The following is a 13,171-nucleotide window of genomic DNA, read 5'->3' on the forward strand; positions in this document are numbered from 1 at the left end:
TTAATGCGAATGCATGTGGTTTTCTACGAAAATCTATTTCCGACGCGCTATTGCTGCTGCCGCCATGTGCTTTCTGCACGAGAGCACAATACGCGCTATTGCTGCTGCTACAACATGATGTGTCGAGGATGCGTCGTGAAGTTGTTGCCGGGTGTGGAAGATGCCGTGGAATTTGTAATTCCGATGTTGTCCGTATATGCTAATTGAACGAAAGGAGTGCTAATGGAACCTAACCTAACAGGCCTAACCTAACCTAGTAGGCATACCTCGTCCCCTTGATGGTTCGTGGGGCTATCGTATGTAAGAAATATACATTATTTTCGTTAGAAATCCGTTAGAAATCCATTATTTCACCTAAAGAAATGTTCTGCAACGCAGAATAGTACGTTATCAATGTAAAAAATACGAAATAAATCATTGATAGGTGTCTCCGGTATAGTAAAGTAGTACCTAGTATTGTTATTAAACAATAATAAATATTATAAACTAATGAAAATGAACCAAATTTTATTCCAAATTAATGATTGATTGATTGAATTGATGTTTTTAAGTCCACTTTATGCACAGTAAGGCTAATTGGGACTGGACCTACACTTTCAAGTGGGATCCGGTAATCAGTGCCTCAACCGGGTATCGAACCTAGGACCCCTTGATTACAAGGCGACTACGTGCTCCAAATTATTATTATTATTATTAGTAGTAGTAGTAGTAGTAGTGGTAGTAGTAGTAGTAGAAGTAGTAGTATATAAACGAGCAGACTTTACTACTCAATCCAACATAACTGCATATTCAGCGCACACATTTCATACAGTGTGAAATCATTTAACGCTGGTGGGGGACAAAGATCTTAATCTGCACACACGCGCGCGCAAAAATGTATATATGTATATAATTATTGTTATATGCTACACATAATTATAATATTTTTAATACAAAACAAATGACTAAATATCTAAAAATACAATATTATTGTATACATATAAAGGAAATAATAAATAATTTGTTACTTTTATCCGTTACAACTAGTTAAAGATGTCAATAAATTACAAAATAGTTGGAATAGTGTTATAAAGTGTAAATTTTTGTTTACTTTGTTTTTGCTACCTATTAATATAAATCAATTAGATGTCATAGTTATATGTCTTGAATTCTTGTTTTAGTTTTATTGTCCATATGTTGCTGATTTGATGTTTTAAGCCCAACTTTATGCACAGCAAGGCTAATCGTTACTGGACCTACAGTTTAAAGTGGAATCCGAACCACTATGAGCCTCGACCGGGTATCGAACCCGGGACCCCTTGATTACAAGACGACGACGCACTGCGCCATCGGGAAGGCCCTGTTGCTATTGGTGTAGATCTGTTAATGATCTTTTGAGAGAGAGGATGAGTGTTTATGATATTTTCCTTAGTAAAGTATATTCGAATTTAAAAAAGAAACAAAAGAAAACAACTAATTGTTTATCTTTTGTTGTTGTAACAAAAAATCTCCACCCAGGAAATGTTTGGTGGAAGGAGTATTATAGGCCAAGATTGTTGATTGTGGAGGTGAAATATCCCGTGTCCCTTAGAATTTCGCACCCTCAGGGGTGTCCACAGGGGAGGGATTATGTCGCAGATTGAGCCATCGAATTTTTTTGGGGGGATATTTTTCCTTAATGTAATATAAAATTCAACATTTATATATTTTCAAAAATAAATGTAGAGACGTTTACACCTTAGGTACACCATATTTAATCCATTAGATGAAGAAAATGAAGTACCTACTTAGAGGTAGCGATGCCCACAGGTGGGTTTGTGGAGTCACGTTATGTCAAAGCAACTTATTTCTTTGGGGGTGAGGGACGATTTTTTGAGATGGAAATTTGATGTGAAACAGTACAGCATTTGGCACAAGTTGAATTACGTTATTAACTATCCATTGGTGTTATATAAATACTAAATAGCAAATTCTAGACTGCCAAGGAAACTGTAACGGGTAGTATTATTATTAAAGAAGGGTGGATATCCAACTCTTAAACACTGGGTCTTAAATCGACACGTGGATTCTGGTAGGGGATTGAGGATTAAACGTTGGGGGGAGGGGGGGCAATATCCGACTATTGATTATCAGTGTTAAATCTTATATTATCCTGGTAATTTTAGTTACGGGAGCTGAGCATTGAATTTGGGGCGATATCCAACTCTTGTGTATTAATATTACGTCTGAGATTGTAGCGGAAAATGTGGTTTGGGGACGGTATTTTTTCATTTGGAGGGGGTAATATCTAGGTATTCTTCAATATCAACAGTAAGTCCAAAATTTTGGTTGGACGATTGAATATTAAATTTAAGGGGAGGAGATATGGATCTCTTAATAAAGTGTAAAATCTTAGATTGTCAAGGGATTTCTTTAGGGTTCGAACATTATATTTGGAAACTATATTTAGCGATATGGTATGCGCACGTTTCGGCGCTGAACATGGGAAAGATAAGCTGGAAAAGAGTAAATATCGTAAATATCGAGGGATCCTATGAAAGTATTGACGTCCCATTAAATTAATATTCTTGCAAGCCTGCAAAGAAATGGATTTAGAAATTTTCTTGCTCGGTTCGCTCGCAATGATGTGTTACAGAAATGCGTGTCTGGCATTTTCATGAGACGATTGTGAAGAATTATACTGTAGCTGCATTACAAGACATAAACAATATTTTCGATATTTATTAATAATATAATTTCTTAAAATATAATGGTTTCGTGTCGGCATACTGCTTCATTTAAAGCAGGTGAGTCATTTTGATGATATGGTTCTATTAGCAATATTATTGTATTATTGATTCCCTGTAGGCTATGCTGCAGTAGTTGTAGTACTAACTGTGTACTTCATAGTAACGCCTTGCACATTACTCGATAAAATAGGAAAATAAATAGTGTCAAATTCGCATTTCTAACTTATTGTTGCAGGGTAAATTTGCTTTAGCAAGTGAAATTTGCACTTAAGATGAGATCCATGTAATTATTGCTATGGATTACTAAAAAGCAGGGACGTATCTAGGTTGATCAGTTCGGGGGGGGGGGGGGGCAAAAACTTAAGATTTTTTTTTCTATCAAACCATTAAAAACTAACAAACTATTAATATACCATATAGGCCTACATAAGTATGTGTACAGTATGTGTAGATATATATAATCTTGTTGGAAGAGAACATTATTTTCTCCTGTAGCCCCCCAAAATTTACGGATAAAGACTCGCGAAATCCACGGCCATTATTCGGGAATCTAAATGCAGAATGAACTTATTAACTTAATGGCATCTAGACAGTCTTTAAAAATCCACGTTTTTTCTCTTATGTCAGATTTGAGACACCAAGAACAATGTAATTAGTCCTTACTCCTTAGATTTGTAAATTTGCTCGAAGAAAATTGAGAAGTAGAGAAAACCCTCTTCCGTCAGTTTAGATATAAAAGGGTGCTGGTATCAGGTAGGTGTACGTACAAGTATGACAACGGTGCGAAAATGAAATGTTTTTGTAATGAGTTCAAGATAGGCATCCCATGTATATTGTTTATACCAGAATGGAATCCAGCGGCCTTTAGTGCAAGGCGACACCCTTAACCACTATTCAATGGGACATGCACGAGTCTTTTGTGGCGTCGTACTGTACACTTTGGAGAATGATGATGATATATATGAAATTTTATGCACACTTCTAATTTCTTAAAAGTAATCTTCCTTGCGCGTGCAAAACTGAATACATGATGGCAATAGAAACAACAAAATTCCCGCGCGCTCAAATTATTGCGCTCTAGTCTTTTAAGGTTCAATCCCTGGTAGGAACTCCAAAATTTCTGTGATGGACTAACATCGTGAGGACAAATGGGAAGCTACTTGAAATCAATATGTAAGCGAATTCCACTCTCAAAACTAGATGGAAATCGATGTGATGACCACGCGTCACCGAATGGTAAAACACTTCGGAGGCTTTGTCCTTCAAAATTAATTTGACTGAATAACTGTAGTTTTCTTTAGAGGACCTAAAGATGGCTTTTTTGCACAGTACAATGTTGTTTTCTTTCACCCTACTTTTATAGTTTTTCATTCAAAGGATTCCACTCCCGAAGCATGAGCATGACGAACTACGAAACCAGACGTCCAAGGTTCGGACCTTCAGGTGTGGTTGCATCATGTCTCTCATCGCTATTCCTTCGAATCATTATTGAATCTCATCGTCGCATTTAACCCAAGAGGTAGAAAAGCTGCGTAAAATAACGAAAAAGAAATTATTGATTGACTTGGTTCATTTTACTTCACTTTTCTGACACTTTTTGGCTGTTGAATTTTAACACCGAAGAAAGAGAACATGACAACATGAAGTATTGAATATTTTCACAGAGGTCCAACCATTTTTCTTTCACTAAAATTCAAGAATCCATTTTGGCATTGAATCACCGCTTCCTTTGTTATTTAAATATGTGCAGTTATATATTAATTATAATAATTACATAAATGACCATCAATAATAAAAAAACACAATAATTGGACGTGTGTCACACATACATTTTATCATTGAGCAAACTTTCAGCATAGTAATTATTAGAGCCCAGAAGTTTGGCAAAATGCCTCTTTTTATCTACTGCATATATTGATAAAATTTTTCCGGATATACGTTTTTTATGTTGTTTCGAATGTTTTGGAAGCCTTTTCATTTTGCCTATTTTGCCTATTTGGGACCCCACTGCCTATTTTTAATTATAATGCCTTTTTTGCCTTTTTCAATGAAATTTGACAATTTTTTTAAAAAAATGTGTATATAAATTATTTTTCTCCCAAAAAACGTTGTTGGCATTTATTTTTCTTCCGTTTATTATGTGAATAATTTTCGCCTTATTTAAGTAATATTGAACTCACGCATGTTTCAACATTGCTGAAGGAGAAAAGTGTGAGAAAAAAGTATTTCATGCTGAGTCAGGATATTGCCTTTCGGTTAACATTTCTTGTGCACGATTGACAGCTGAAGTGGACAGGTTGATTTCGAACACAAAGAAAATATTTCTGAAATCTCCCTCTCGAACCCGAAAATTTCAGGAAGTTGCGATTGAGCTTAGTTTATCTTAGCAACCAGTCTTGACGAGATAGGGAACCTGGATATCAGCAGCTATATATTATGCTAAGAACCTTCAAAAAATCAGTGAGGTGATCGATGCTCTTCCAGAAAATGAAGCGGCTTCAATTCGTGAAGTGAAAAAACTCCTGTGCTATTCAAGTTTACTTTTGCACATTATGGTGCATTGCCAGAGACAATTACAATTATAGCATCCATGAAAATCTTCGAGGAATCTATGCAGCAGATGATGGAAGTGCCAGGAGAAAAGGGGTCAGCTGTTGCGGAAAAGTGCTAACAGGTAGTGAGTGCAAATGAGGACTTGAAACAATTGAAAACAATATGTGATATTCTAAAAGGTGAAAATGCTGTTACCGAAATGAGTCCAGCTACATTAGCTTATTTTATGTATGCTCCAATAACTTCTGTCGAAGTAGAAAGATCATTTTCTATTATGAAAAATATTCTCTCTGACAGACGACTATCAATGAATATTGAGAACTTAAAAAGCACCTTGTAGTTATGTGCAATGAAGACGGAGAAAATTGAAATGCTCTTCCCAATTTAGATTTTAACATTTTGCCAGAAATTATAGATAAAAGTAAGCGACTTCAAAATGTGCCTTTTTTCGGTTTATTTTGCCTTTTTTCATTTTTAGTGCCTATTTTCCACATTATAAATGCCCTTTTGCCTGCCTATTTTAACGAAAATAAATGCCTGAACTTCCGGGCTCTAGTAATTATAATAATTACAAAAATTACCATAATTACCAACTAACTGTACACTGTTACTGTTATGATACTAGTGGTTGAACACCAGTGGCGTAGCGTGATTCTGTGAAAGGTGTAAGGCTTCCTTAGATAAACCTGATCTGAATATTGGATAAAGAAAACCCAAAGATATTTTAACTAAATAGAATCTATTTGAACTTAGAATATGCTGTTAGGAAGGTAAAAGAAACTAAAGAAGGACTAAAATTAAATGGTGTGACTCAGTTGTTAGCATATGCAGATGATGTAGACTTACTGGGGGATGATGTGGATACAATTAAGAATAATGCTAAAATATTTTTCAAAACTGCTAAAGAGATAGGTTTGGAAGTTAACAAAGAAAAAACTAAATATATGCTTACAGGCCGAAACCAAGTGTTAGGTAATAATCAAAATCTAATTATTGATAACAACTCGTTTGAACCAGTTTCCAAATTCAAATACTTAGGAGTAATATTAACAAATGAAAATTATATTAAAGAGGAAATAAAAAGTAGGCTTAATTCAGGAAATGCATGTTACTTCTCTCTTCATAAACTTTTGTGTTCTCGTTTAATATCTAAGAAACTAAAAGTTAAAATATACAAAACAGTAATTTTGCCTGTAGTATTATATGGATGTGAAACTTGGTCTCTTACATTGAAAGAGGAACATAAATTGAGAGTATTTGAAAATAAGATCCTTAGGAAAATATTTGGACCTAAAAGGGATGAGGAGACAGGTGAGTGGAGAAGGTTACATAATTTAGAACTACATAATTTGTATTCATGTCCAGATATTATTAGAATAATTAAATCAAGAAGACTTAGGTGGGCAGGCCATGTGGCACGAATGGGAGAGGAAAGAGGAGTTTACAGGATTCTTGTTGGGAAACCTGATGGTAAGAGACCTGTAGGAAGGCCAAGACGAAGATGGAGGGACAACGTTGAGATGGACGTAAGGGAAATCGGTAGGGATGGAAAAGAGTATATAGATCTTGCTCAAGACAGGGAAAGATGGAAGGCCTGTGTTGCTGCAGCCATGAACCTTCGGGTTTAAGAAGGCTAGGGAGTTAGTTAGTTAGTTAGAATCTATTTGAATATAAGTCATGCATGGGCTTACTCAATTTCAAACACAAAATGCACACACTCTATGTTAACAATAATAGCATATGTATGTATTACTTAATGAAAATTCTCATTTATACTGTAACTCGATCCGACGATCCTTTAGTCTGAACACCTCAATCACGTTGTCGTAGAATAGGGAGTTCCTGGTCAATTTCTTAAGCAGCTCCTTTTCAATGGACATCAGTCCCAAGTCAGATTTCCTTGTGTCTGTGTGCTGCGTTGAAATGTGTGAATCCTCTTCAGTGCAGACAAATGGGTAGTACGCAAGTACTCATGATGTTCAAACACACTCTTTACTATATATTCGGCTTCAGAATAAATTACCTCTAGCTCAACTTTCAACTCGTAGCAATTGACAAATTTCGCATACAGCTTAGTTAAGGACACAAACTCTTCTTCTGGAAAGGCCATGTCATATTTGTATTCTTATTATTCTTTTTCTTTCACTAAAAAGCCATTTGTGGGAAATGCGTAGGATACAATTTGCAAATGCAAATGCATTCGAGAATATTACTCATTATCATGGTTACGATATTTGCGCACATTTTGAAAAGCATATCAAGCAACTTAGTCAAAGGAAAAGGTAAAAAAAAAAATCTGTAAATCATAACGCTAAGTATTACGCGTATGCTTTTAACATTACGGGCAACTGGGATGCATGCGCCTAACTTTGCGGGCGCTGCCGGATCTAGGATTGCCAGACATTCCTCTTTTATCTTTAACTTCGCTGCTTCTAATGAAGGTAATATCCAACATTAAACTGGATCTGCAGTTCAAAATGATGCACGAAACACTGCAATGATTACGAGATGATGTCAGAAATAACTTTACACAAGATTAACTTGATTATGCAACTTCTTCAAACGTATTAAGCAGATTTATATCTGACTATTTATAGGTAAGCCGAACTAATATATACACGTCAATCAGAAATAACATTGTTAAGACATTTGTGTGCGTGTATATATGTGTGTATTTCGGATTTAGGGTTTGGAACTGGAAGAAACTTCCTGTAAACTAAAAAGACTAAATTCTCTTAAAGCCACTGTCACCGATTGAGAAAACTTTAAACTTCCCCTTCTTTATACTTTCCCGACAATAATACTTCGAAACAATGGAAGACATCCCAATTATCTTGCACAGGGAAGGAGCAATGCCATGGATATTATTGTTGATGTTTTAAAGAGTTTCCATGGAATTAGTGCAGCGAAAAAAACAATTAGCACTATACGCATATTTTGCGATTAGCAAGAAAAAGAATAAAAAAAGAATAGATATTCACGATCGAAAGAGAAAAAAGACAGTGAAGGCATGAGCAACACGTCAAGTGATGAGCAATCTCTGCCAAGTATCGAAGAGAGCGAGATGGATAGAAGCATAAGTGATGAAGCTGGGCCAGCAATTGAGACCGAACCTTCTGAAGCAATTGAGACCGAACCTTCTGAAGCAATTGAGACCGAACCGTCTGGAGCAATTGAGACCGAACCTTCTGAAACAATTGAGACCGAACCTTCTGGAGCAATTGAGACCGAACCTTTTGAATCAATTGAGACCGAACCTTCTGAATCAATTGAGACCGAATCTTCCGAAGCAATTGAGACCGAACCTTCTGAATCAATTGAGACCGAACCTTCTGAAGCAATTGAGACCGAACCTTCTGCAGCAATTGAGACCAAATCTTCTGGAGCAATTGAGATCGAATCTTCCGAAGCAATTGAGACCGAACCTTCTGAATCAATTGAGACGGAATCTTCTGAAGCAATTGAGACCGAACCTTCTGGAGCAATTGAGACCGAATCTTCCGAAGCAATTGAGACCGAACCTTGTGAATCAGTTGAGACCGAACCTTCTGAATCAATTGAGACCGAACCTTCCGAAAGCCCACTGAGAAATTCCAAATCGAAATTGATTCTCCTCAAGAGATGCCGACAGAGAATCCCGAGTCTCTATGTTGAAGATGACGAAGATGACGTAGACGACGTAGACGCTCCTCCCAGAGTGGTGAAGTTTGTAGACGTCGTCGAGCACTCCATCAGCGATGACTCACGGTCAATAATCTCCGAGCTTATAGTCCGACTGCAGACCAAAAGCATCAAGTTGATGGAACCCGACGCACATCCCGCGAGGCCAAGAAGTACTTGAAACGAATGGAGATGTTCTTCTACTACCTCATCCCATGTATCGGCATCGGAGGCGTCTTCAGATTCCCTTACATGTGCTACATTCATCGAGGGGGAGCCTTCCTCGTCCCGTATCTGCTTATGATCCTTCTTTGCGCAATACCCATGTTCCACTTGGAGACAGTTGTTGGGCAATTCACCAGCAGCGGATACATCAAAATGTTTGGTGCGGCTCCCATAATGAATGGAGCTGGATACGCAACAGTGATCCTCAATGTTTCCCTGTGTGCGTACGCAAGCGCCATCGGCAGTTATTGTCTGTTCTTCATGGTCTATCCCGTGGGCCAATTTATCGACTGGAGTGCGTGCCAGTACTCTTGGAACGATGGAAACTGTACCGAGGTGAGAAATAGTGGCTTGGCAAGCTTATCGGTGGCTCTGCAGAGTCCGTCGGAACAGTACCTCAACAAATTCGCTCTCAGAACATCGGCCAGTATCGATCAGCCTGGAGGACTCGTGTGGGAGCTGTTGACGTTCCATCTCTTGTTGTACGCTCTGGTCATCGAATGTTGCTCCTTCGGCTGGAAAAGAATTCGAATAAGTTTCTATTTTCTGATGCCGCTTGGATACGTAGCCATGGTAGTGATGATACCCCGTGCAGTCACTCTCCCTGGCGCAATGAACGGGCTTATAGCGTACTTGGTGCCTAACATGAACGAATTTCTTAACGTCAAAACATGGGTGGACGCTGCAGTGCAAGCACTGTTCACCGTCGGTGCAGGACTAGGGATGGCGGTTCATCGAGCACGGTTCAACTACGTGAACAACGACTGTTCGTGGGAAGTGTTCTGCGTTCCTGCTCTAAGCACAGTGGTCAGCATCCTGTTTGGACTCATCCTATTTTGTGGTTTGGGATACTTGCAGGTGCAGACAGGTATTCCCATGTTCTCCTTGGCAAAGGACGAACCAGCAGCTATGTTCTCAATATATCCTGCAATGATAGCCACCTTCCCCTTTCCCCAGTTATGGCACGTGATCCTTTTCCTCTCTCTTGGCTCTATTACGCTCTCTTGGATAGTAATACAGCTGGACGCCTTGCAGTGGAGTTTGTTCGACTTATACCCCGTACTGAAGAAGGAAAGAAACTTTCGCATCACAGTGACGACGTTCTTACTGTTCATAGGCTCCGCAGTGTGCCTTCGAGAGAATGGTATCTATTGGATAAAACTTCTCGATACCCACGCAACGCTAACGATAGTCATTATTTGCCTCATGGAACTGCTTGCTTTTGTTTTCATATTCGGCATGGAAAACTACGCAAAACTTCTTAAGTTTGTTTACGGTGCAAAGACTATTCATGTATTGTGGTGGTTGTGTTGGATTTTCATGACTCCCGTAACTCTACTCGCTGTCGTTTGTGGCTTCGTGATCTGCAACGGACGGATTTCGTACGGGACAGAACCGTTCCCCCTTTGGACTGTAATAGCAGGGTGGATCATAACGTTCCTACAAGCAATTTTTATACCAGAATACGTTATAATGTAGGTATTAACCACGGAAGGAAAGCTGGTAGAAAAGTTACGAAATCTAGTCCGTACATCGACACACTTCGAACCAGAGCATGAAGAGGATGCGAATTCCTGGCTCGACTTCTGCAGACTCTATTCGCCCAGCAACAGCTTTGCGGATCGCGTATTATCGTTATTCTCAAGGCGTTCACGTGATGTTGACGTTGAAAGTGGAGAAGAGACTGTATAATTTCCTTTCATGTAGTGTACATATATAATTTCTTACAATGTATTCAAAATTTTAAAAATACAAATACGAAATGAACTTGTGTGAGTAAAAAGTTGTTTTCCATGCAAATTTAACATGAAGATGTTCAAACTTCACATTGTAATCCATATTAAGGTTTACCTCTTCTGTAGACGCTCCTAACAATAGAAATAGTAATTCAATATGAGCCGTGGAAGCATCTTTCTCTGTTCGTAGTTTCGTCTGTTCCAGAAAAACTTTTCTGAAGAAAGAAAAACAGCAAATCCGTGTGTGCTATTCTAAAAATAGAACTTCTCATCTCTTCCGCATTACATATCAGCTTATTTGAATTTTAATTTGAAATCATTACTAAATATATAAACAGTGCAGGATCTACAAATGTTGGGCCCTCCTGCAAAATATTACCAACGCCCCCAGGCCCGTAACCAGAATGTTATTTCGGGGAGGGTAGCAGCCGATATCTAAAGAGAAAAAAGTGGGGGGGGGTAGAATCCCTGAGGATGAATTTCTCAGTACATTACAACTTATTATACAAGATGTTTAATCGAAGTAAAATTAATTACCACTATAAAGTGTTTAAATTATATATTTGTAAGGTTTCGGGTGGGGCTTCAGCTCCCGAGCCCTCCCCTGGCTAAGTGCCTGAACGGCCCGTTCTATATGAACGCGCTTGGGAAAGAAAATGTCAAAGGTTTTGCTATTATTCAGTTTCTTCATTGTACGGAGGTTGTTCGCTTTATATTCGACCATTTTCGATTCGGTGCTGCCACCTGGCGTATCATGCTGGAACTATGGGTCTGCTGGCGGGAGTAGTGTTGTGTCTGACCTTGTAGGTGCGTGAGTGTCGGTAGTGAATGTTATGAAATGGCGCCGAAAATCAACCGATATTGGAAGGGTTACGTAATGGCCCTTTTCCATGCTAAGTTTTCATACGTACGCATTGTGAAACAGTGTCGAGAGAATGGGTTAACATTCGGGGTGACTACTGCGAAAGCTATTGTGGCCCGTTACACAGAACAATCTCTCCTTGCGAGACATTCACCCACGAAAACCACCAGGAGAAGGGCTGCAAGCCGTGTACACCACCTTCTACCGCGTCACATTGCCGAACGTAAGACGAACTGCAGGAAACTGTATGAAAAGTACCTGGCGGGTTCCAATTGGAAGAAAGTTGTCACAATGGATGAATCATACGTCCATCCAGTGGCGCAGGAACGGAGGGGGGTACATTGTACCCCCATAAATTTTTGAAGTGGGTACTGTACCTTCCTAAATCCGTAAATCTAATCTAAGCCAACAGTTCCCCGCAGCTACAGAAGTCGGCGCTAGTAAAGGACTGCACTTCCTGACGTTTGTTGGAGCTAAGGATACGACCCCAGAGGGCAGCAGCATCAGTGTATCTGTTCCCAGTTTACGGCAGTTTGCAGAAGCCATTCTCCCCCCAATTACGTGGCAATATATTGGCCAAGTGAGTGTGTTATCCTACACGGGCGTGTGCTAAACTTACAACCCTTTTAGTTGCATAAGTGTATCCAGCTACATTCATTAAACTTTCTCTAACGTTGGACAGTGTACTTATTCCCGAACCCTGAGTGAAATAGAGTCTCATACCACCGCCGGAGAAAAGGTTAGCATAATGGGTAAAACTTTGCAGAGCGTATGGTGCTACTGATTGGTCGTGGCCAAGTTAGTAGACTTGCATCCAGCTGACGTGCTCGTGTAGGTGTAGTAGGCACTTTTCCCGAGCAGGACGTTGCACTATGTATTAGGTATACTTAGAATTAGACACTAATTGCTCAAAATCTAATTTGATATCCAATGAAACACAAACACAACGCCATTTTAAGTTAAACCCTAAAGTCAAACTGTAAGAAAATCAGATGAATGCACGAGAGAAATAAGAATCACTGCAGGTTCAATGGTTTGCTAATTTGCTAAGCACTGTGGTGCTTAGACTTGATCCAACTTCTTGCAAATTTTTCTGCATGAAAACAATGCACTGGGGGTCTATTTATTGAAAGGAAAATTAGGTGAAAAACTTCTAAATGATTTCTCTAATCAGCTATATTAGGTTATTGCATTGAACCCGCTTTCACATTCAGTTGATTTTGAATTGGATTCACAAGGTCTTTGAGTGAGATGGGAATGATTGATTGATTGATTTGGTTTATTTTATTTCGCATTTCTGCCACTTTTGGCTAATCGCGAAGATGAGGATGATTGATGATTATGATGAAATTGATCAAGCGACACTCACAAATATCACCCATCGAGTTCTGTCGCTTTCGGGACTTCTTGAGTCTGTTGTCAACATG

The 13,171-nt window shown here is 38.8% G+C and overlaps 2 protein-coding genes across 2 annotated transcripts in view; one reads left to right on the forward strand and one right to left on the reverse strand.

Annotated features, from left to right (window-relative positions):
- LOC145996394 (gamma-butyrobetaine dioxygenase-like) overlaps positions 1-13,171 on the reverse strand; it is a 70,118-nt gene that overhangs the window by 26,386 nt on the left and 30,561 nt on the right. The gene's annotated exons all lie outside the window — the stretch shown is intronic.
- On the forward strand, positions 9,108-10,625 carry LOC145996250 (sodium-dependent proline transporter-like). The gene has a single exon (XM_083132673.1). The coding sequence runs from the start codon at positions 9,108-9,110 to the stop codon at positions 10,623-10,625; it is 1,518 nt and encodes a 505-aa protein (XP_082988799.1).

Source organism: Lepisma saccharinum, chromosome 12 (assembly GCF_977018435.1).
Source record: "Lepisma saccharinum chromosome 12, izLepSacc3.1, whole genome shotgun sequence".
NCBI lineage: Eukaryota > Metazoa > Arthropoda > Insecta > Zygentoma > Lepismatidae > Lepisma > Lepisma saccharinum.

Bases quoted from the DNA above. Each gene is read 5' to 3' on its own strand.
- LOC145996250 (XM_083132673.1), top strand. From the start codon at position 9,108: ATGGAGATGTTCTTCTACTACCTCATCCCATGTATCGGCATCGGAGGC.